The 20,540-nt window shown below is 53.6% G+C and overlaps 2 protein-coding genes across 3 annotated transcripts in view; one reads left to right on the top strand and one right to left on the bottom strand.

Annotated features, from left to right (window-relative positions):
- WDFY3 (WD repeat and FYVE domain containing 3) overlaps window positions 1-20,540 on the top strand; it is an 80,897-nt gene that overhangs the window by 44,423 nt on the left and 15,934 nt on the right. For both annotated transcript variants that reach the window (XM_061571392.1, XM_061571393.1), the window contains 16 exons: window positions 491-634; window positions 1,371-1,550; window positions 1,840-2,085; window positions 2,325-2,424; window positions 3,029-3,189; window positions 3,506-3,735; window positions 4,758-4,867; window positions 5,252-5,434; window positions 5,797-6,038; window positions 6,588-6,827; window positions 7,779-7,959; window positions 8,392-8,555; window positions 9,507-9,655; window positions 10,166-10,286; window positions 11,204-11,289; window positions 11,565-11,642. In XM_061571392.1, the coding sequence (XP_061427376.1) occupies window positions 491-634; window positions 1,371-1,550; window positions 1,840-2,085; window positions 2,325-2,424; window positions 3,029-3,189; window positions 3,506-3,735; window positions 4,758-4,867; window positions 5,252-5,434; window positions 5,797-6,038; window positions 6,588-6,827; window positions 7,779-7,959; window positions 8,392-8,555; window positions 9,507-9,655; window positions 10,166-10,286; window positions 11,204-11,289; window positions 11,565-11,642 (2,615 nt within the window). The remainder of the gene's footprint in view (window positions 1-490; window positions 635-1,370; window positions 1,551-1,839; window positions 2,086-2,324; window positions 2,425-3,028; window positions 3,190-3,505; window positions 3,736-4,757; window positions 4,868-5,251; window positions 5,435-5,796; window positions 6,039-6,587; window positions 6,828-7,778; window positions 7,960-8,391; window positions 8,556-9,506; window positions 9,656-10,165; window positions 10,287-11,203; window positions 11,290-11,564; window positions 11,643-20,540) is intronic.
- Window positions 12,615-16,565, bottom strand: LOC133354520 (leucine-rich repeat-containing protein 18-like). The gene is made up of 2 exons (XM_061571420.1): window positions 16,364-16,565; window positions 12,615-14,586 (listed from the first exon to the last, which is right to left on the bottom strand). The coding sequence occupies exon 2, from the start codon at window positions 14,557-14,559 to the stop codon at window positions 13,765-13,767; it is 795 nt and encodes a 264-aa protein (XP_061427404.1). The 5' UTR covers window positions 14,560-14,586; window positions 16,364-16,565; the 3' UTR covers window positions 12,615-13,764.

Below are 20,540 nucleotides of genomic sequence, written 5' to 3'. Positions count from 1 at the left end.
ACGATGATATTGTCCAGAGAAAATATGTTAAATGTTTTTTTTTCATTATTGTTAATATAGGGGCCCTATTTGAAAATATATTTTTATCTGTGACCACCCACCTTGGGAAGTCACGAGATGAAGAATTGCCTCAGATCTCGTGCAGTGTGGTCCACGGAAGGTAATATCACATAACTACCTCTGAGATCCCTCTGGTCCTCACAGTGGAGGGCAACGCTTTCCCACCCACTCTGCGTACGAGAGTGCGGCTTTTCGCATGATGGTCAAATCGACATTTTCATTCTCAGAGCTTGAAATTGGCCTGATTAAATTCAGAATTAAATTCATTGTGATGGTTATATTATGTCTCTGTGTACGTGCCCTTGTGTGTTAGCATGAGTTTATTGTGCACATGTGGGTGCATGTGTGTGTGTGTGTTATTGGTGAGTTTGGGTTGGTGACGACGATGATGATGATGATGTTGGCGCATGTACGTGTCTTGTTGGTTTAGTTTGACCTGGACTCGATCTGGACGTTCATCTTCGGGGTCCCCGTGAGCGATTCCTCCGGACTGGCAGCAGTGGCGCCCATCAATGGCATCTGCCCTGAGGCTGCTATTCTCCTGCTGTCCATGTTGCGCAGTATGCTGAACCAGGTACAGCTCCTCCTCACGAATTCTACAGCAGTTTGAGACACAGTTTGCATGAATAACGCCATATATAAATAACACGTTGTTGTTGTTTGTACTGCCTGTTTACCCAGCAAATCCTCACTGACTTTGGAAACTCTTATTTGGGAGGGTCCTGCTAAGTTTCAGCAGTAGGGGGCAATGTTGCTGCTGTGTCATCCCAATTGAGTAATTTGCAGGTGATTTTTCAGCTTTGGGATGTTTGGTCAATACCAGCTACATCATATAAGTTTTGTATTATGGAAGGAAACCGGAGGAAATGCACACAGAACACTTTTGGAGAACATATAAACTCCGCACAGAATGGCGCCCGAGACTCGAATGTAACACAGGCCAACTGCGCCACCCTCCCACAACGATTGAGTTTGTGTGTTATGGTGCCGTGCAGCCGTGGGGAGCTGTCGTGTCATGGTTAGTGCGCTGCGCTACGAACCCACCAACCCGAGTTCAATTCCCGCTTACGGCCAACACCAGTGACGAATATCTGAACCGGCCCTGTGCCTCCCCTAGGTCGACTTGGCGTCAAATGAGTACCTGGTGTGGTGTGCAAAAATATCGCCACTGGGGAGACGAAGGCAGTTGGGGGTGGTGCTGGCCACTCACCCCCTCGTCTACCATGCCGGCCTTCATCGATGCTCACTAACAGCACTTGCCCCAACAGTCTGTTAAGGCTATACGGGGGATCTTTGTCATTGCTGTGCAGCCATGGCAGTCGGAGGAGGAGGGCTCGTGGCTCAGGGAGTACCCGGTCACGCTGCTGCAGTTCTTCCGCTACCTCTACCACAACGTGGCCGACATGGCGTCGCTGTGGAGCAGCCCTGACTTCCTCTCGGCGCTGGCGGCGACGCTCTTCCCTCTGCACAGCCGCCCTGTCTCGGAGATGGTGAGGCCCTCGGGCAGCACCACAACCACCAACGCCACCACGATGATGATGGTTATTATAGTGATACTCATAATGATGATGTTGCTGAGGATACTGCTGATGACGATTGTGCCAATGATGCTATATTGGTGACAATGAAAGTGATGCTCTTGACGATGACTATGATTTTGACAATGCTGCTTTTGACTATTATACAACTGATGATGACGGTCAAGATACCGATGCTGCTGATGATGCTGGCGGTACTCCACCCTCCCCGCCCCTCCCTCCTCCTCCGTGGTGGTGGCAGTCGAGTGACTTTGAGGACATCCTGGACGTGGGCTCTCCGGCTGACGAGTACAAGTCGATAGTGGGGCCGGACGGGGGCGGCCTCAACCGCAGCCAGTCGGAGTCGGTGAGCGTGGCCGGAAAGGCCCTGCTGGCGAGCCACCCGGCTCGCAAGATCGTCCTGGACTTCATGCGCGTCATCGTGGTGGACAACCTGTGCCTGCTGCCGGCCTCCAAGCAGACGCTCGCCCTTGACGTGTTGCTTGAGGTCAGAGGGCACACGTGTGTGTGTGTGTGCTCGTTGTCTATTGCATGTGTGCCTGTGCGTATTGTGAGTGGTAGCGGTTAGCGTGGTGCGTAACAAACCTGGCGACCAGAGTTCGATTCCTGCTCATCACCAACAACATTGACGATCCTGGGCCTTCTCCAAGATCACTCGGCCTTGAATGAGTAGCTGGTGTGATGTGTAAACATCGGCATGAATGTGTGTGTGTGTGCGTGACCCAGGCGTCCCCTGACCGCTCGACCAAGGCGCAGCAGAAGGAGTTCCAGACTGACCTCATTGTTGGGGTCATGGAGCATCTGCTGGCGGCTGACGTGTTGCTGGGTGCGGTGCCACTACCTCCAAACACAGACAACCGCACACAGCAGAGATTGTTTGTCCAGTGTGGTTTGCGGTGGCAGGCTTAGGGTCTGATTGGCCATGTCGGTTAGGGTTAGGGCATGGTTAGGGTTGTGGCTAGTGTTGTGTGGATGGTGGTTTGCAGGCGCATGGGTTCACCGTAGATTTATCATCGGTACCCAACAATTTGATTAATTTACCATCACTTTGTACATTTACCACAGCGTTCAGCATTGATTCACAGAAGGGCCATGGTTTGTCATACAGTTCACCACAGGATCACAGGTATGCCATGCATGCACCATAGATTCAACAGGAATGTGGAATTTCCCCCACTGGCTCCGGTTTATAAACAGGAGATGAGCACCGCCCCAGTGCTTGCTGGCCAGGCGCTGAGTCACCTTGCGTCACGCAGGAACCACTGCCACTGGGGGTGCCCTTTGACATGTGTTGAGATGAGATGTGACTTGTTTATCGCGTGTAAAGTGCTCCGGCGGAAAGGACGGCAGCCATACCAAAAACAAGCTCACGATCATTATTTCAGCAAGAAATTACTGGCCATTTCCTAACCTGTTGCGGTCGCGTGCAGGCGAGGATGCATCCATCCCGCTGGCGGCCGGCGGGAGCTACTCGACGCTGGTCGCCAACACGCTGTACGTGGCGCAGAGGCTGGTGGACAAGCTGTGGCAGGGCATGTACGCCCGTGACTCCAAGCAGGTGGTCGACTCCCTGCTGCAGCTCATCACGCAGGTGAGCGCCCTGGCCGCCCCGGGTCCACGGGTCGGGATTGGAGCGCGCGGACCGCGTTGGGCTGTGTTACACCGAGGGCTCTTGACTCGAGAGGTTGCGAGAGACCGTCGGTAAAAAACGGCAGGCAGCGATGAAGTCCGAAGAAATGTGTGCCACACAGGGAGAGCTGCCACTGGTGGTTCCCTTATTTTTAGATGTGATAAGGCGCTTTGAGTTGCATTTAAGCGCATTATTATCTCTATGCAATACAACAAGCCAAACAAACTGGACCGTGTCTCCTCCTCCCTGCCGAATCGGCTGCTCCCCCCTCGCGCAGTCCAAGCGCAAGGCCCCGGGCCTGTCGGCGGACATCCTCTACCAGTGCCTGAACCGCAGCGTGCTCTACCAGCTGTCGCGGCCCCACCGCACCGTCTCGCAGCAGATCTCCCTGCTGGACGCGCTGCGCACGCTCACCACGCAGCGCGCGCTTATCTTTGGCGCACACAACCCCGACCCAGAGTTCCTGGGCTGCCTCGTCTACTGCCTCATGCAGCTCTACGCGGGCAGGTGAGCTCTGCGTGCGCATGCGTGTGTGCACGCGTGTGGAGCACGCAAATCCTTGAAAGATCAGGACACAGTCCCATCAGTGAGCTCCTCTGGCAGGCAGGGCTGCGTTGGCTGGGTCATGTTGTTCTTGGTGTGTGTGCGTGTGCAAGTATATGTGGGTGCTTGTGAAGAGCGGTCGTATAGTAGTTACCGCACAGCGCTATAAACACTGCGACCCAAGGTTGACTCCTGCTTAAAGCCAACATCAGTGATGAATATCTGAACAGGTTCCTGGGCCTAACCTAGGTCAAACGTAGTCTTGAATGAGTACCTGTTGCAATGTGATATATATCAGCATTGTAGAGACAAAGGCGGCTGGGCATGGTACTGGCCACCTACCCACTCGTGTGCTATTCCGACCTCAATAGGTGTTCTGCTTCATTAGGTGGTCATCTGTTAAAATGCTCTATAGGTGATCTTTGCCTTTGATGTTGTGTGGAGGAGGCTTGTAAAAGATGCCACCGGGTGGTGTTGGTGCACACCTGTCCCAGCACTATGGAGCCAGCGGGGGTTGATGGGTCTCACACAATTTTTAAACTCCCTTTCCCATGAGTGTCGGGATGCCTACCCTCACTGGCCAGGTGGTGGCAGTACAACAAAGTGGGTGAATCTCACCCCCAGCAGGCGTTTTATTTGGTACTCCGGTTTCCTCCCACATGTAAGCACAAAACATCTTAATATATAGAGGACCACAGAGCTTTATCAATTGTTTGCACCGGCTAACAGCCTGGCTGTCTTATTCCTGCATGTCCGTGGTTTCTCGTGCCTCTTGAGTCATTCGTTGTCAAAGAGAGCGAACGAATAACGTTACAAGTCTAACATTATTGTTGTTGGAAAGCAGTTGCCTCCCAACAACAACTCAGAGGCCACCTGGCCAGTAATGAGGATGATGAGAGAGCTCTACGGATGGCAGTGTTTTCTGGGACAATGAGAGACAGTCACTTGCGGGCGAGTTGTTGAGTTGTTGTGCTGTTGCGTTGCAGCCACCCGGACGGGTTTGGCCTGGAGGCGGAGGGTCGTATGACCACGTGGCACGTGACCCTGGCTCCTGAGCTCGAGTCAGACCGATGTCACGGCCCAGACACGAGTGAAGGTATGGCACCAGTGCTTGAGCCCTCTGAAAACTACCCAGTTGCGTGCGTGCGTGCGGGAGGGTGTGCGGGGAGCAGTAGCGTCGTGGTTAGCGCGCTGCTCTATGAACCCAGCGACCTGAGTTCGATTCCTTCTCATGACCACCAAAACACCGATGACGATAATTTGCACCGATCCTGGGACTGCCCTAGATCGACTTAGCCTTAAATGAGCACCTGGGGCAGTGTCAAAACAGCACTGGGGAGTAGGCAGCCAGTTGTGGCGGCTGCCACCCCACCCCGTCGTGTGCCGTGTCGGCCTCAACGGGCGCCTCTCTCGCGGCACTTGCCCCAACAGCCTGGAGCTTCACGGGGGTTCTTTGTCGTCCTGCGCTCTTGTGCGGCAGGGCGGCAGCTGTTGCTGAAGGCAGTGCGGCGCGTGTGGGCCGAGCTGATGGTGAACCGGCGCCATGCCGTGGAAGACTGGTTTCGCGTGTCGCTGCCGAACAGCGAGACTAGCGGCGTCGACATCACCGCCGCACGCAGCATTCTGGAGGAGCCGGCCTCCAAGTGCTGGCAGACACACCTTGGTGCGGCCCACGGACACAGACATGCACAGGCACCCACCTCACTCATCAGTGGTGGTGGTCATTGTGGTCGTCGTGGTGGTGGTGATGGTGATGTGGTGATAATCGTTATGATGATGGTGTTGGTGATGGTGGTATTGGTTGATGGATGATGGTGGTGATATTGGTGTTGATAATGATCATGATAATATTGCTACTGAAGCAACTACTCTGTCATCCACTCAGTTACTCCACCCACCCACCCACCCAAAAAACATTCCACCCAACAAACCACCAATCCAACCAACCACCCAAACACACATACACCCACTCACCCATCCACCCACCCCACGACACTGACGACAACAATGATGATGATGTTGCAGCCCATGAGAAGAAGCTGATTGGCCGGGGCGAGGCGGCCGTGGGCTCGGCCGTGCAATCGAAGCTGTACCGCGTGAGCAGCGGCTTCGCGCTCTCGGTGCTCACCGGCGGCCGCAAGTACCGCAAGGAGGCCGGCGCCGGCCGCGCCGCGGCGCCCTCTCTGCAGGACGCCACGGGCTGGATGTTCACCCACGTGGCGGTCGTGCGTGACCTCGTCAGCTTCCAGCACCGCCAGCACGTGGAGGTGAGCGCCGCTGTTGCCGGAGGGTGGGTGGGAGGGGGAGACGGGGGCAGAGCCTTGGTGTTGTTCTAGACAACAGCGTTGTTATTATTCAGATAAATACAATAATTAATAATTAGGCTGATTTGTAACGCGCACATTTGCGGGAAAAACCACAGACAAGCGAGAAGGCAGCCAGAGACGGGGCAAAGTGTTGCCCAAGTTCTGTGGCCTTATATTGGGATGTTTAATGAGTGGGGTACACAGAGAAAATCCACACGTGCAAAGGAGATATGAATCCACTTTCCGGACTGCCATCACATCTTGACAAGGAGATGGTGACCCCGATGCCCATGGGTAGGGAGGGATGTTCACGGACTTGTGCGTGCGATCCACCAACCCACGTTGCCTGCATAGAGCTGAGTTGAAGGCCAAGTGCAGCAATGCCACCCGCGCCCCGTGATCCAATAAACACATCACTCTGTCAATTTTATTGTCATCATCACCGTCATTGTAGGAACTGTCGCCCTTTCTGGATTTAACCCCCGCGTGTCCGCCCGTGTACGCGTTCAGCGCCAGCAGAATGCGCAGCGCTACGTGTCGGAGGAGTTCAGCCAGCTGGAGGGGGAGCTGACACGCGAGCGGGGGCTCTGGGGGCCCCCCGTGGGCTCGCACCTCGACAAGTGGATGCTGGACATGACGGAGGGGCCGTGCCGGACGCGTAAGAAGATGCTGCGCAACGACATGTTCTACGTGCACTACCCGTACGCGCCCGACGGGGAGCCGTCGTCCCCGGCCGCCGCAAGTCAGCACGTGAGGCTCGCGTTAATTGTCATGACCATCATCATCGTGACCATCGTGATGTCACCGTTAAAGTATACGTTGCGTTCATATTGCGCCAGTTTAAATGCATCGTCAACACAGAGAGTGCCTTACATCGCGCCTCATCTCAAACGTTTTAAGCGGCGCCTCCAGCGGCAGTTATGTCCCCTGTTTGGTGCAAGGTGGCTCGGCACAGGCCTGCAAGTGGGCACGAGCCTGCCAGTAGGGGAGCGATGATTGTTACATGTTTTCCAATTGAGTAATCCGCCGCTTGTTGTGGAGGTTCACGCTTCGAATCGTGATCGGTACTGCTGGTGCACCATTGGAACCTCATTTGCCAGTAAAAAATATGATAATTGGTTTTTTACCCTTCTATCTGGCAACAAAACTGACATCAAGGCGCCTTTTGGCGTCATCTGGTCCAACCCATGTGAGACTAGGCTCTAAGGAAAGCTGTCTCGGGTGTAGACCAATCAACTTCAAGGACAGTGCACATTATGTCTTTTGTTTGCATTATGGCTGCAGGTATTGTGGTCTATGCAAACATGACTCCTTGTAAAAAAAAAGGTGTCAGTTTTGTTGCCAGATAGAAGGGTAAATAAACAATTATCATACTGCTGGTGCGTTGACCGTAAAACACTACGCAATGTCTGCTTAACAGTGGACGTGAAAGAACCCGTAACGTCCTTTGATGAGAGTAGGCCATTGTGCACCGGCATCATAGTGTACATTTGTGAAATTTAAAAACTTTACAGTTGGGATTACAGAGAGCAACATCGGCCCCTGCTGTGAAACGGTGTCTGTGAAACATCGCAGCGCCTCGCTTCGTGACCGCCGTGTGCTACGGGAACGGCGCGAACGCAAAATGCGGCGATGGCCACGATGACTGACGCGCGCTTCGTCTGCCGTGCCGCTTGCGTGCCATTGCCGCGACTGCCGCAGCGACCGGGGAAGTACCGGCGCGCCGTGAGCCACGACAGCAAGGAGTTCTACAAGCGGCGCTCGGCGTGCGGCGCGCTCGAGTCCGTCGCGCCGGAGGAGGCGGCCGAGGTGGACGGCGCGCCGCCCGACAGCGAACAGCACGGCGGCAGCGGCGGCGACGACACCATCGCACGCGTCAGGGGTACGCATGCACGCACTGCATGACCACGAGCCCGCGCACGCATGCATGTACGCGATGGCACGGGCGAAAACACCCCAGCGCGTGTAAGCGGTGACGACACTGATTATCATCGGCGATTATAATGATTATAATCGGTGATTATAATCACTGCCGTCACCGCTAACACGGCCGGTTTGGTTCGACGTTCAACCCCGTAGTAAACTCATCAACACTGCAATCCTATCAGAGCTGTTGTGGAATGGCTGCGTTACTAGCCTGGCGAAGAAGAATCTTGGTTGTTTAATTTGTGCCGAAGACTTTTTTTTTTCACTTCCCGACTAGTCTATTGTGAGTGATGGAGTGGGGGGGAAGGTATGGAGCTTGGATAGATCTGGCCCGGTGTCTGGTCGCAACAGTCCCTAACGTAACTCGACGGCTGTGCTGCCTGCGCAGGCATCGTGAAGGCGCCCCTGCGGCGCTCGCGCTCCGTTCCGGACCCCAGCGAGGAGGAGGGCTCCGAGGGCGGCGCCGAGATGCAGGGCGACGCGGTCGGAGGAGAGAGCGAGGAGAAGACCGACAATCAGACGGTGTTGCGGCTCCTGGAGGAGGGAGAGAAGGTGCCGCCGCCGCCACAGCGGGCAGCGAGAAACTTGACACGGGGGGGTGGAGGGGGGTTGGCAGCTTTGGCCCTTTCCCAAAACACTTCATTGTATAGTGTGATAGAATTTGAAACGCTCTTTACACGTATATTATTAGAGCATGTTTGTTTGCGTGTTCACCACAAGTACCTGTGGTTAACGCAGACTTGATTCCTTGCAGAAGGTTTCTATTTGGTGTTTGAACATCTTAACAGAAAGGATAAAACCTATTCTTGTTATTTTTATACTTCGATCCTGGCAAAAAGGTCCCATGATACTCCTTACACGGCCGTTGGATAAGAGGTTGCAAATATTTTGAAAAAAAAATTCATAACAATAACTCAAACGTTTACGGCCCGTTAAACTCTAGGTTGTATTTGGCAGACTGTTGACTGAATCTGCTGATCGCTGCTGATGTCGGTGACTGACATTTGTGACTGACGTCTAACGAGATGTATTTGTTTTCATACATGGGGGTCCGCGGGACCCGGACGGTTATCTTTCAATAATTATAAAATTGTAATTCAATCTTTAATAGTAATTATTGATGTCTCTCATTTGAGATACATGTTCTATTTAAGACAGGAACCAGGTGGTTTGCTGCACTATTCTGACAAATCGCCCGATGATGCTGGATGGTATTACCAGCGAAACGTCGTACTCAAATTGTAAATATTGTGTATTTACTCTCCAACACACTGGTGGGCTGTAGTAGTAACTTATTGGCCTTTTGTTTACATGACAAATCCCTTACTAATTGGCTGTGTCGGGTGGTGGAGGGTTACGACACATAGTAACGCAATCTAACCCAAAAACCTTTATTATGAATAATATTCCTGAAATGATTTGCCCCATCTGCCAAAGCCCGTTGGCTTCATTATATTTTAAATGTAACCGTCCCCCCTCTCTCATTCGCTCGCTCCTCTGTAGATCTGCCACCTGTACCGCTGCGCGCGGGTACAAGGTCTGGACACGAGCGAGGGGCTGCTCCTCTTCGGCAAGGAGCACTTCTACGTCATCGACGGCTTCACGGTGACGGCCACGCGAGAGATCTGCGACATCGACCACCTGCCCGCCAGGTACCGGCCACCCCCTCCCTGCACCCTGTCCTCTTTCTCCTCCTGTCTCGTCGTCCTTCTGCTCCTTCCTCCTCTTGTTCCCCCCACTTCATACTCTCCCCCCCCCCCCCCGGTCGTCTTCTCCTTCCCTCCCCTCTCCTCCCCTCCCCTCCCCTCTCCTCCCCTCCCCATGGTGTTTGCCAAACATCTCAAGACCTTCCGGACAAAGAGTCGTTGATCCAAAAGGGGGGGAATCGCCACCTTAAAAATGTGTATTTTTTTCTTATATATGCCGGAAAAAATGCTTTGGCATTTTTTACTTTTACTTATATTAACGGCAGGCCCTCTTTAAAAGGCTTGACATGTGTGGATCCCACCCCCTCCCCCCCCCCCAGGGAAATTTCGAAGTGAAATGTTTTTGTCACGGCTACCATGGTGCTCGCCCACCCTGAGCACAGCACCTCCCCGTCTGCTGCTGCTGCCGCTCGACGGTGCCAATTTAGCTTTCCCCGATGTTTCTGTTTCCGCCAGTGAACAAGACGCCATCATCCCCAAGGGCTCGCGCCAGGGCCCATGCCAGCTCAAGAGGACGTGCAGCAAGTTCGCCTACGAGGACGTGCGCGAGGTGCACAAGCGGCGCTACCTCCTGCAGGTGAGAGCGCGTGGTGCACAAGCGGCGCTACCTCCTGCAGGTGAGAGCGCCAGGTGCACAAGCGGCGCTACCTCCTGCAGGTGAGAGCGCCAGGTGCACAAGCGGCGCTACCTCCTGCAGGTGAGAGCGCGAGGTGCACAAGCGGCGCTACCTCCTGCAGGTGAGAGCGCGTGGTGCACAAGCGGCGCTACCTCCTGCAGGTGAGAGCGCCAGGTGCACAAGCGGCGCTACCTCCTGCAGGTGAGAGCGCCAGGTGCACAAGCGGCGCTACCTCCTGCAGGTGAGAGCGCCAGGTGCACAAGCGGCGCTACCTCCTGCAGGTGAGAGCGCGAGGTGCACAAGCGGCGCTACCTCCTGCAGGTGAGAGCGCGTGGTGCCGCATGCCGTGCGCCGTCGTGAACTGATCGGGTCGCGCGGCGGGGAGAGGAGGAGGGGTGAGCTGCGTTGTGGGTGGAACACATTGAGCGAGTGAATTAGAGCCCCACCCCTAACCTATGAATAAACCGGTGACCAGTACTAGCCCTCCTAACTCTAACCTCTTAATCCTAACCTGCCAGCCATGCATGAGAGCTTACCCTCCCACTGAACCTAATCCCAACCAACTATCCATCCATGCGTATGTTCTTTAATCGACTTGTTTATTTTTCTTTCTGTCCATGTAATTCCCATTTTGCATCGTCCCATGCTTCTTTTTGCACTCTTTCATTTTCTGTTCCATAAAAATGTTGCTTTTGGATTGATTAACAAATGAGATGTGACAAACGAGCCAGGCACTTCAAACCAGACAGTACAAACAACACCCTTTTACGAATACAAAATAAATAAATGAGACCAAGATCATCTAACGTGTGACCCTGATTGCTGACTCGCAGCCTCTCCCCTTGCCTCTTTGTTTGGACGCGGTGTCTCCAATGCAGCCAATCGCAATCGAGGTTTTCTCCAGCGACGGACGGAACTACCTACTCGCCTTCCCAAGGGGCATCCGCAACAAAGTCCACCAGAGGTACGCCCACCCGGCCGCCCCGTCCATCTGCCCCACGCGGCCCACCCGGCCCACGCGGCCTATCCGGCCCACGCGGCCCATGCGGCCCACTCCTTATCCATCTGGCCCATCTCACTGACACATTTGACCGATTCCGCCATTCTGGCTTATCCTGCACATCCCCACTGTGATCAGGGAGGGCTTGAGACTCCTCGGTGATCCTCTCCTGGGTAAACATGTGTGATGATCGTTTTCAGAAAGTGTTACACTTGTTGTTGCGTTGTGCGTGCGTGAAGGTTCCTGTCGGTGGTGCCGTCTCTGGCCGACAGCAGCGAGTCCGTCTCTGGGCAAAGGCCCAACACCAGCGTGGAGGGGTGAGTCTCACACGGACGTGCATCTGCTCGCAAGAACACACTGTGGAGGTCGTGCGTTAGTTCTGAGCGACAGTTGCGTGAGGTGGTGGCCTCGACCGCACCGGCTGTTTTACTTTAGAGATCTGATTTGTGACAGCTTCAACCGTAACTTATTCTGCGCGTGTGTGTACACGTGCAGCCCTTTTGTCAGTCCACTGCTGGATGAGGGCCTCCCCACGCTGTGCGGGTCATGGAGCTTGTGTGACCATACTTCACCGCACTGCTCAGTGCAGGCTGATGAAAGCTGGGAGCATAGACGTTGAGGCATAGTACAGTACATGGATACTGTACTATGCCTCACTGCCCTATGCTGACAGCGTAGCCCGGCAACAGCCCCAGACAAATATTTAATGCGCGCTGCTTGCCCATCCAAGCCCTGTCCAGGGTGAAACTTGCTTAGCTTCCATGATCTCACGAGATCAGGTGCATTCATAGGCTACGTAAAAATGGCTTTGCCAACAGCTCCAACATCCATTACACATGGGCATTGTTCCAGCAGCCGTCTTTACGCCATCGCACTAAGAATGGGCCGTTTCCACTCATCCTCACTGCGTTCAACTTCCACACTGCAGGTCGCCACAATACATTCACCCACCCACTCACCCACTCAATCACTCACCCAATCACTCACTAAAGCACCACACTGTATGTCACAAACCTTTTCTAACTGCCTCATTTTTCACACTCCTCAGAATTCCCGCCTCTTTTCCCCGAGTTATTAAGGCCTCGCTCGGCTCAAGAACCGTGTTCACCCTGTCTCTTTGGCTCTTATCTGTTAGGCTATCATTGGTGCCAGGTGCTCTGCGTTAAAAAGCTTGGAGCCTGTGCATCTGTGATCTAAAAACAAACACACGCACGCACGCGGGTCCAATTAAAATGATCTCGCAGCACACCGCTGACACGTCTGTGTGAAGCAAAGTCTCAACACACCGATTGATGGGAAGTAGTTTTTTTATTCATTATTCGTCATTGTGCTAAATCAGACATCGTTATTCACCCAGGTTTGTGAGTGTAAATATAGCAGTGTGTCACTCATTATGGGTGGCGGTACGCTCAAGCACCTGTGGTTAATATCTCCGCGTAAAATTCTATATCCGGCTCAGCGGTACAACAAAGCGGCTCGCAAGCAGAAGGTCGTGAGTTCAAATCCCGGTTGTGGGTTGACTCAGCCGCCCATCATCCCTGTCTCTGGGCCCAATAAAATGAGTACCGCCTTGTGGGGAAGTCAACAGTGGTTGCCCTACGAATATCCTCACCTCTGCCATAGCAATGTGGAACTTCAATCACTGGCTCAGGGATGTAGATAGGAGATGCTCAAGTGAACAGGAAATCACTCGAGAAATAATTATATAGGTGGGGTGGGGGTACAGAAACACGTGCCATGCACACATTGTTTGTGAATATTTGTTGACAACATTAAGAAAATACGTTTAGAAGATTAAAGTTTAGAATATTTATATCCTGGAAATGCACACGCCGGATGCGCTCAAAGCCAGGTGTCGGGGTCTCTCTCTGAGAAGGGGGCGACGTGTGCAGGGATCAGCTCGCTGTGTGTCGGTGCTCATATCGCTCCACCTGCCCGCTGTGTCACCAGTGTGGAGGGGTCTGCCTTGGGGACTCCAGAATTAGCCGAGGTCATTTCCAACGACACGGTGCGAGGTCTACGCCGTTCTCTGCGAGACGTCCAAATGGAAGGTCGTGGTGTCTCACCGCCGCTCGCTGTGTAATGCCGATTGCACAGTGGGAATATAATGGGGGAATTTTTGCAATGAATAACAAGGGCGTATTCAGGGGGTCTCGAGAGAGGCGGCCCTTTATATTGAGAGGTTTGCATTGGAATGTTTGGCCAATTCCACTCAGGAGTGATTTGCAATGCCAGGAAACCATAGCACCCGGGGAAAACCCACCACACAATACGAGGAGGTAGCACTCAATTGTCTGTCGTACAGACAGGCTCACGAACCACCTTGCTTGTGCTGCAATCTCCCGTGCTACCCCTTTATCCGAGCGGGATCCGAGTGGGGTGAAGGGGTAGTACGCACTCCAACGTGCTGGATTAGAGGCGCGCCGGCACCACCACCGTTCACTTCCACGGTGTGTCGGCCTGCGTGTCGGTGGACGCGGTTTGCTGCGACCTCACGGCGCCGACACGCGGTCTCCGCACCGCCGCAGCCAACGCGGCGGCCAGCGCCGCCTCCCTCAGCTGGCTGATCCTTTCCCGCTCGTGCTCGCAGTGCTCCCGGCACGGCGCGCACATGACCTGGCGCGGCACCAGCAGCAAGCCTCGCTCGCGCTCCACCTCGCGGCCGCCGGCGGCCTTGTCCGTCGGCTCGGGGAACGGGTTGCGCTTGACGTTGAGGCGCTGGATCTTGGGCAGCTTGATGACGGCGTCCGGCAGGCCCTTGAGCCGGTTGTCGAAGAGGCCGATTTCGGTGAGCTCCTTGAGCGCCGCGAGCCAGCCGGGCAGCCGCTCCAGCGCATTGAGGCCCAGGTTGAGGTTGCGGAGGATGCGCAGCTGCGCCAGCTCGCGGGGCAGCCCGTCGGCCGTGAGGCGGTTGTTGCACAGGTTGAGGTGCACCAGCTTGAGCAGCGAGCCCACGGCCGGCGGCACGCTCTCCAGGCGGTTGCTGTGCAGGTCGAGCCAGCGCAGGTTTTGGAAGCGGCCCACGGTGTCGGGCAGCGAGCGCAGCGCGTTGCGGCTCAGGTCCAGCTCCTCCACATCGCTCAGCTTGAGGATGCTCTTGGGGAAGGAGGCGATGCCCATGTTGCTGAGGTCCAGCCGGCGCTTGCCGTCGAGCGTGGTGCGCATGCGGTTCTGCGCCATCGCCAGCGTCACTTTGGTGCCCTTGGGCTTCTTGGGGCCCTTTTTCTTCGGCATGGCGGCCCCCCTGGGACCACGCGCTCACTGTGCAGTGGGGGGAGGGGGGTCGTTAAAGCCGCTCCGTGGTTGTCAAGTCGAGGATGCGATTCGTTCAACATTAGCGTGCCTCCCGCAGAGAAAGGACCCGCGCCATAGGTGCTGCAGGGCTGCTTCCCATCACCGCTTGAGTTATGCCCACAATGTGAAAATGTAACTTGCGTGAGTAAAAGCTGAACAGCTTTGTCATCGTATTTTTGTGGATGCTCAGGGAGAATGTTTTTTTCACGTGGTTTTCAGAGTTAAGGAGTTTTTTTTTTCAATTGTGGAGCAAGGTGCCCCCCGGCACACTCGGCCTACTCGCTTTTGAAAGATATCACCGGAACTGTAATGTCCACTGTGAAGCAGACGGCTCCAGGGCCTGAACTGAAATCCTCTGCAACAAATAACAAAACCTGCTGCCTAGAGAAGGATCCTAACACTTCTCCGAACTGGGGGGGGGGTGGAGGCGGTCGCATAATTTCAATGCATTTTAAATAGGTGCCCTAGTTTACCAAAGAAAACATTCAACGTGTCTTCTCTGCTTAACGTCAATAAGGCACCAATTTTCTGGTTCCCAAGGAAAGGGAGCGATCGACCCCCCCCCCCCCCCCCCGCTATGCTACCGCTTGGCCGTGCAACCACCCAGAGTCGCCACACTCCTTCAGGGGCCGCACTCGACGCCGGAACGGATCTGCCGCACAGCGAAGCCCTCTGTGCGTGGCCGTGGCACGGGCGGTGGGCCCTGTAGCTATAGAGACTGCGTTGGGCATTCACTGCTGGTTGACAGCGCAAGAAAGGGCCAATAAAAGGGGACGGATTTTCTTTGTTGCGTTGGTCGCGGGGGGGGGGGGGGGGGGGGACAGGGCGGGGGATGTTTTTCTTATGGGAAAGCTGCTGAAAAATGTCCGGCTAAGCTGTTTGCACTGTGGACCCATGCAGCTAAAGCCAAGCAAAACCACGGTTTTGTTTATAAACGTGGGATCTCCTTACACTCGTGTACCCGGTACATAAAGTTTGTGTTTACGTGACGCACATGGAAGTGTGCATATCACGTACGATTATGTGTTACTGACGACGTGTAGTTTGTAGTTGGTACATGTATTTTATGTACACGTCAGGATGTTGTATGTATTCCCTGTGATTATGTGTGTAAATATGCGTATATCGGTATCCACACACATACTGACATTGTGCTCAGCTCACTGCAATATGGACTCGGCCACGACCAACATGAGTTGCGGTTATCTGAACTGGTCCTGGCCCTCGCTAGGTCACCGCAGTCTTAAACGAGTACCTGGCGTGGTATGTAAACATTAGCACTGAGCATACAGAGGTGGCCAGGCACGGTGCTGGCCACAGCGCGCACCTCCTTGTGTACTCTGCCAGCCTTAATAGGCGCTTGCTAACAGCAGTTGCCCCGACAGTCTGAAAGGCTCCACAGGGAGATCTTTCTCTACCGTTGTTCAGTGTCAGGGCAACACCAGACACTGATGAGAAGCTCGGAAGAACTCAACCGCACGGAATCCCGCCGAGTAATTTTAAGCATTACTCACAGCTGTGACTCGACACAATCGCATCGCTACACCTTTGGCTGACTTCTTTAGCCAGCGTCAGCCGGTGCCAATTTGAGAGTTTGCCAATTGACATCGGCAAACTCCTGTCTCGCTTTAGTCTCATTTGTAACGACACGCGAATAATGTTTGCGACGTTGCTCAGATTGTACGACGCGATGGATCGTTGTAGCGAGTGAGCGTGCGTGACCGTGCGAGGGAATGCCACTCACCGGGCTGCGTGTCCCACGCCTGTGCTGGATTGAGTCTTCGCGAGCGCTTCTCCAATGTCACTCACAAGGCTGGCGGCGCACGGTTCTGGCCTCGATGCGCCGTCGATGTGTCCCACCTTTATCGCCCACCCCCGTCTGCCCTGCTCGTCCACGCCCGCTCGCTTGCTCGTCCACGCCCGCTCGCCTGCCCGCACGACAACCAGTTGCCAGCGATGTGTTTGGTGGAGGTGGTTTATTGCCAGAGGGGGGCGGTTGGGAACAAACAGTGGTCACATGGGCAGCTTCCACCCCTGCTCTCCTCTGTCATCCCCCCACCCCCAACAGTGAACTCGCGCTGCCACACACACACTTACGCACACCAGCACATACGTTCACACACATTGACATACGTGCGCATACGCACGCATACGTACGTACACACGCATACAATGATCACCCGTACAGCCTCTAATAGGCTGTTGGGGCAATTGCTGTTAGCGAACACCTATTAAGGCCGACACGTCACACCAGCGGGTGGGTGGCCGGCACCATGCCTGGCCGTCTTTGTCTCCCTCGCGGTGATGTTTACACACTGCACCAGGTTTTTATTTGGGGCTGAATCGACCTAGGGGATACCCAGGACCTGTTCAGATAATCGTCCCCGAATCAAACTGGGGTCGCCAGGGTTCGTAGTGCAGTCCCCACTGTGTACTTAGACAGACAGACAGACACACAAAGACATTTACACACGCACGACCAGGTCTCGCTTAATCTCCAGCCTGACTTTGTGCAGCTTCTCTAAGAGATCGGATCCAATGTTAGAAACTATTTAAACAGAATACACAGAGTTCATTTTCATTCCTGTCTCAGCTTTCCCCCTCCATCAGAAATGTTTTTAAATGCAGTGTTTAAACAAAGTGAACACCGAGCCTTCGATCACACATCACCACCGCTTGCGTCCGCTTTTGTGCATCAGTGATAAACCCTAAGTCGTTACGCCCCACGATTAGAGACTTCCAGCTCGCACAACGCAGTTGTGGTTGACTGCCGACCATATAGTAAACCACTGTGTAGTCTCTGCTCCTTCAACAGAGAAATCGCAAAATGACACGAACTTTCTGCCCTGAAGCCCTCTCGTCGTCGCCAGCAGACCTCGACATTGGCATTTAGCTCCTGAAACACATTGCTGCCATTGTACGCAAGAACACAACGTGATCGGGTTTTTGTTTACGAATTGCGAATTGACAGCTTCTGACAAGGTGAATATTTGTGCACCCACCGGGGCAGACCTTACACGTGGACTGGCAACACAAATGTGCCAGGGAATGCACACGAATACACAAGCAGCAAAGACACAGTGGTTATTTTCACCGTGCTAACAGCCAGGCAACCCGAGTTTTGAGTCCATGCTCCCCTCGTTCACCAACACGCATTGACCAGCATGGTGAAGTATGGTTAAAAAAAAATCCCCATGACTGATATGTCGTGGTGAAGCCTTCATTATTACTGGTACCGTTAAAGATATCAAAATTAGTTCCTGCTGATATGAACATTGGGGCATTGGTGCTCATCTCCTGTTTACAGCCCTGCAGAGGCAGTGGTGTAAATTAAACATTGCCATGGTGGGCGAGCGAGTCTATCCATAGGACACGCACTTTTAACTTCCACAGAAACTGGTACTCAATGTATCTACCATAGAGGTATGATGGGCTGAGTCAGCCGCTTCACGTGATCTGAACTCTTTTATCGCGAACTCCTCGCTCCACTGCTGAGTGCCCTGGCCCGTTGTGCTGTACTGGCACGTTCGTAGATGCGCGTGCATTTAGCAACGCACAGGTTCACTCGTTCGCCAAGCGACGATGCCGCTGAGCGAGCGTGCGCTCGGGCGGGCGGCGTTCGTTTACACAATCGGTGGGCAGATAAGCGGAGGCTGCATGTGGGGTTTTTTCTGTGTGTGCATACGTCTTGTGTGTGTGCGCGTACGTGCGGGTACGCGTGCGTGCGCATGTGTTTTTGTTCCTTCTCCCTGGCCTTGTTGTGGGCCCGTTGCTAGGACGTAAAATGCAGTGGGGGCCCCATTTCTTCCGCGGCCCTGGAGGCACAGTGCAAATTCCTAGTAATTAGATGTAATTGGAGGCACACCTGAGCTGCCCTCCTTGACCTGAGGTCAGGTGTCACCACCGGGGTGAGTGGTGGGGTTAATAGGTGATGCGTGTTGATGGAGAACTTATTTTGAAACACTTTGCCCTCCAAAAGGCATCCTATGGTTTCCCATTTCACTCAAGTCGCTCGCTCATCGGTGGGCAGTCGCTGCCTTGTCACTCTTCTATAGCTACTACCATGGTTTACGTTCCCGTGAACTTCACTCATTGATTCCTACACCAATGTCAAGGACTCTGTCCATCAGACACTCACTGGTTTCGTCTCTTATCCACACCGTGTTTAAGCCCCACACTGCAGGTCACAACACTCACTAACTCACCCACTCACTCACCACACTGCAGGTAACAACAACACTCATTAACTCACCCACTCACACTCCAGGCAACAACAACACTCACTAACTCACCCACTCACTCACCACACTGCAGGTAACAACAACACTCATTAACTCACCCACTCACACTCCAGGCAACAACAACACTCACTAACTCACCCACTCACTCACCACACTCCAGGCAACAACAACACTCACTAACTCACCCACTCACACTCCAGGCAACAACAACACTCACTAACTCACCCACTCACTCACCACACTCCAGGCAACAACAACACTCACTAACTCACCCACTCACTCACCACACTCCAGGCAACAACAACACTCACTAACTCACCCACTCACTCACCACACTCCAGGCAACAACAACACTCACTAACTCACCCACTCACTCACCACACTCCAGGCAACAACAACACTCACTAACTCACCCACTCACTCTCCATACAGCAAGTAACGACAACACTCACTAACTCACTCGCCACACTGCAGGGTAACAACACTTCTATTTCTGCTTCTTCCCACATCGCCTCTTTCTCCATAATAACTTTGCTCAATTTAAGACGTGTTACACTCTTATCTATTACTATCTTGAAATTAGTGCTGTTTGTTGCTGGCTGCTTGACATATTGGGTCCTTGGGCCAACTGTGTGTGTTTTAAAAAAGTATCCTCATACTTTGTGTACATGTACAGCCTTTTTTATGAATCCACTACTGGATGAGGGCCCACGCCTTACGATTCATGCGGGTTTGTGGGCATAGACAATTAAGCATAGTGCACTACAACAATGGATTTTACTGCAGGCCCTTGTGCTGCCAAACGTTGTTTCTTGCGTCAACGATTGGACGCACGTGTCGTGAGCTTAAGAATGAATCTCTTGCGTCATTCAGTCCGCGGTGCACAAAGCGCGTCCGTCGTGTACCGGGGCCTGTAACGCAGAACGGCGTACGTGACCGCGTTTAAATATGCAGTGTAATCTCACGCGGCGAGCGTGTGGCACGGGCTCGTGGTTTTGTTTTGCCATGTCTCTGTGGTATTGGCGATTGGGCCAGGCCTACGCCCTGCTGCCGGGCCTTTTCAGAGAAGCGTGAGTTATGACAAACAGCTCACGCAGGGTGCCGCCTGTGATTGTTCGTGACGGGCGGGCGGCGAGCGATCGCACGGAGGAGATGGGGACCTGGCTTCCGTCAGAAACCAGAGCCCCTATCTGCCAGCCTGATTAGCACCGCTCAATAATGCATTGTCGCCGTGCTCGGAGGATTGAGTGCCTGGCATCTCCTGGGGGGGGGAAAAACACACCACGATGAAACCCAATCCCTTTTCTTAATTAACTATTTCCCAGCAAAGCCCGGTTGTAGTTCACAGCGTGCAAGAGAAAGACATTTAATTTTGTGACCGATTTTAAAGTTGTGTAAATATGTTGCAATGATCTTCATTTCCACGGGACCTTTCTTGCCAGTTTCAAAGTATAAGAATAGGTTGACTCTTTCTGGCAAAAAAACTGTTGTTCAGATGTGACCGCCCCAAACAGAAACCTTTTGCAAGGAATCATGTCTGCATTAACCACACATACCAGGCTCTGAAGATCGCTGTTTCTGGTGTGGACAATTAGTTTCAAAGACAATGCTTATATTACCAGAGCGTGTTGTTTTTGCATGTTCACCACAAGTAATGTGTGGTTAATGTAGACGTGATTC

This window comes from Lethenteron reissneri, chromosome 47, assembly GCF_015708825.2.
Source record: "Lethenteron reissneri isolate LAM-NWPU_2019-01 chromosome 47, ASM1570882v1, whole genome shotgun sequence".
NCBI classification, from domain to species: domain Eukaryota; kingdom Metazoa; phylum Chordata; class Hyperoartia; order Petromyzontiformes; family Petromyzontidae; genus Lethenteron; species Lethenteron reissneri.
The sequence above is the reverse complement of the archived record's forward strand: the minus strand, read 5'-3'. Positions and strand labels throughout refer to the sequence as shown.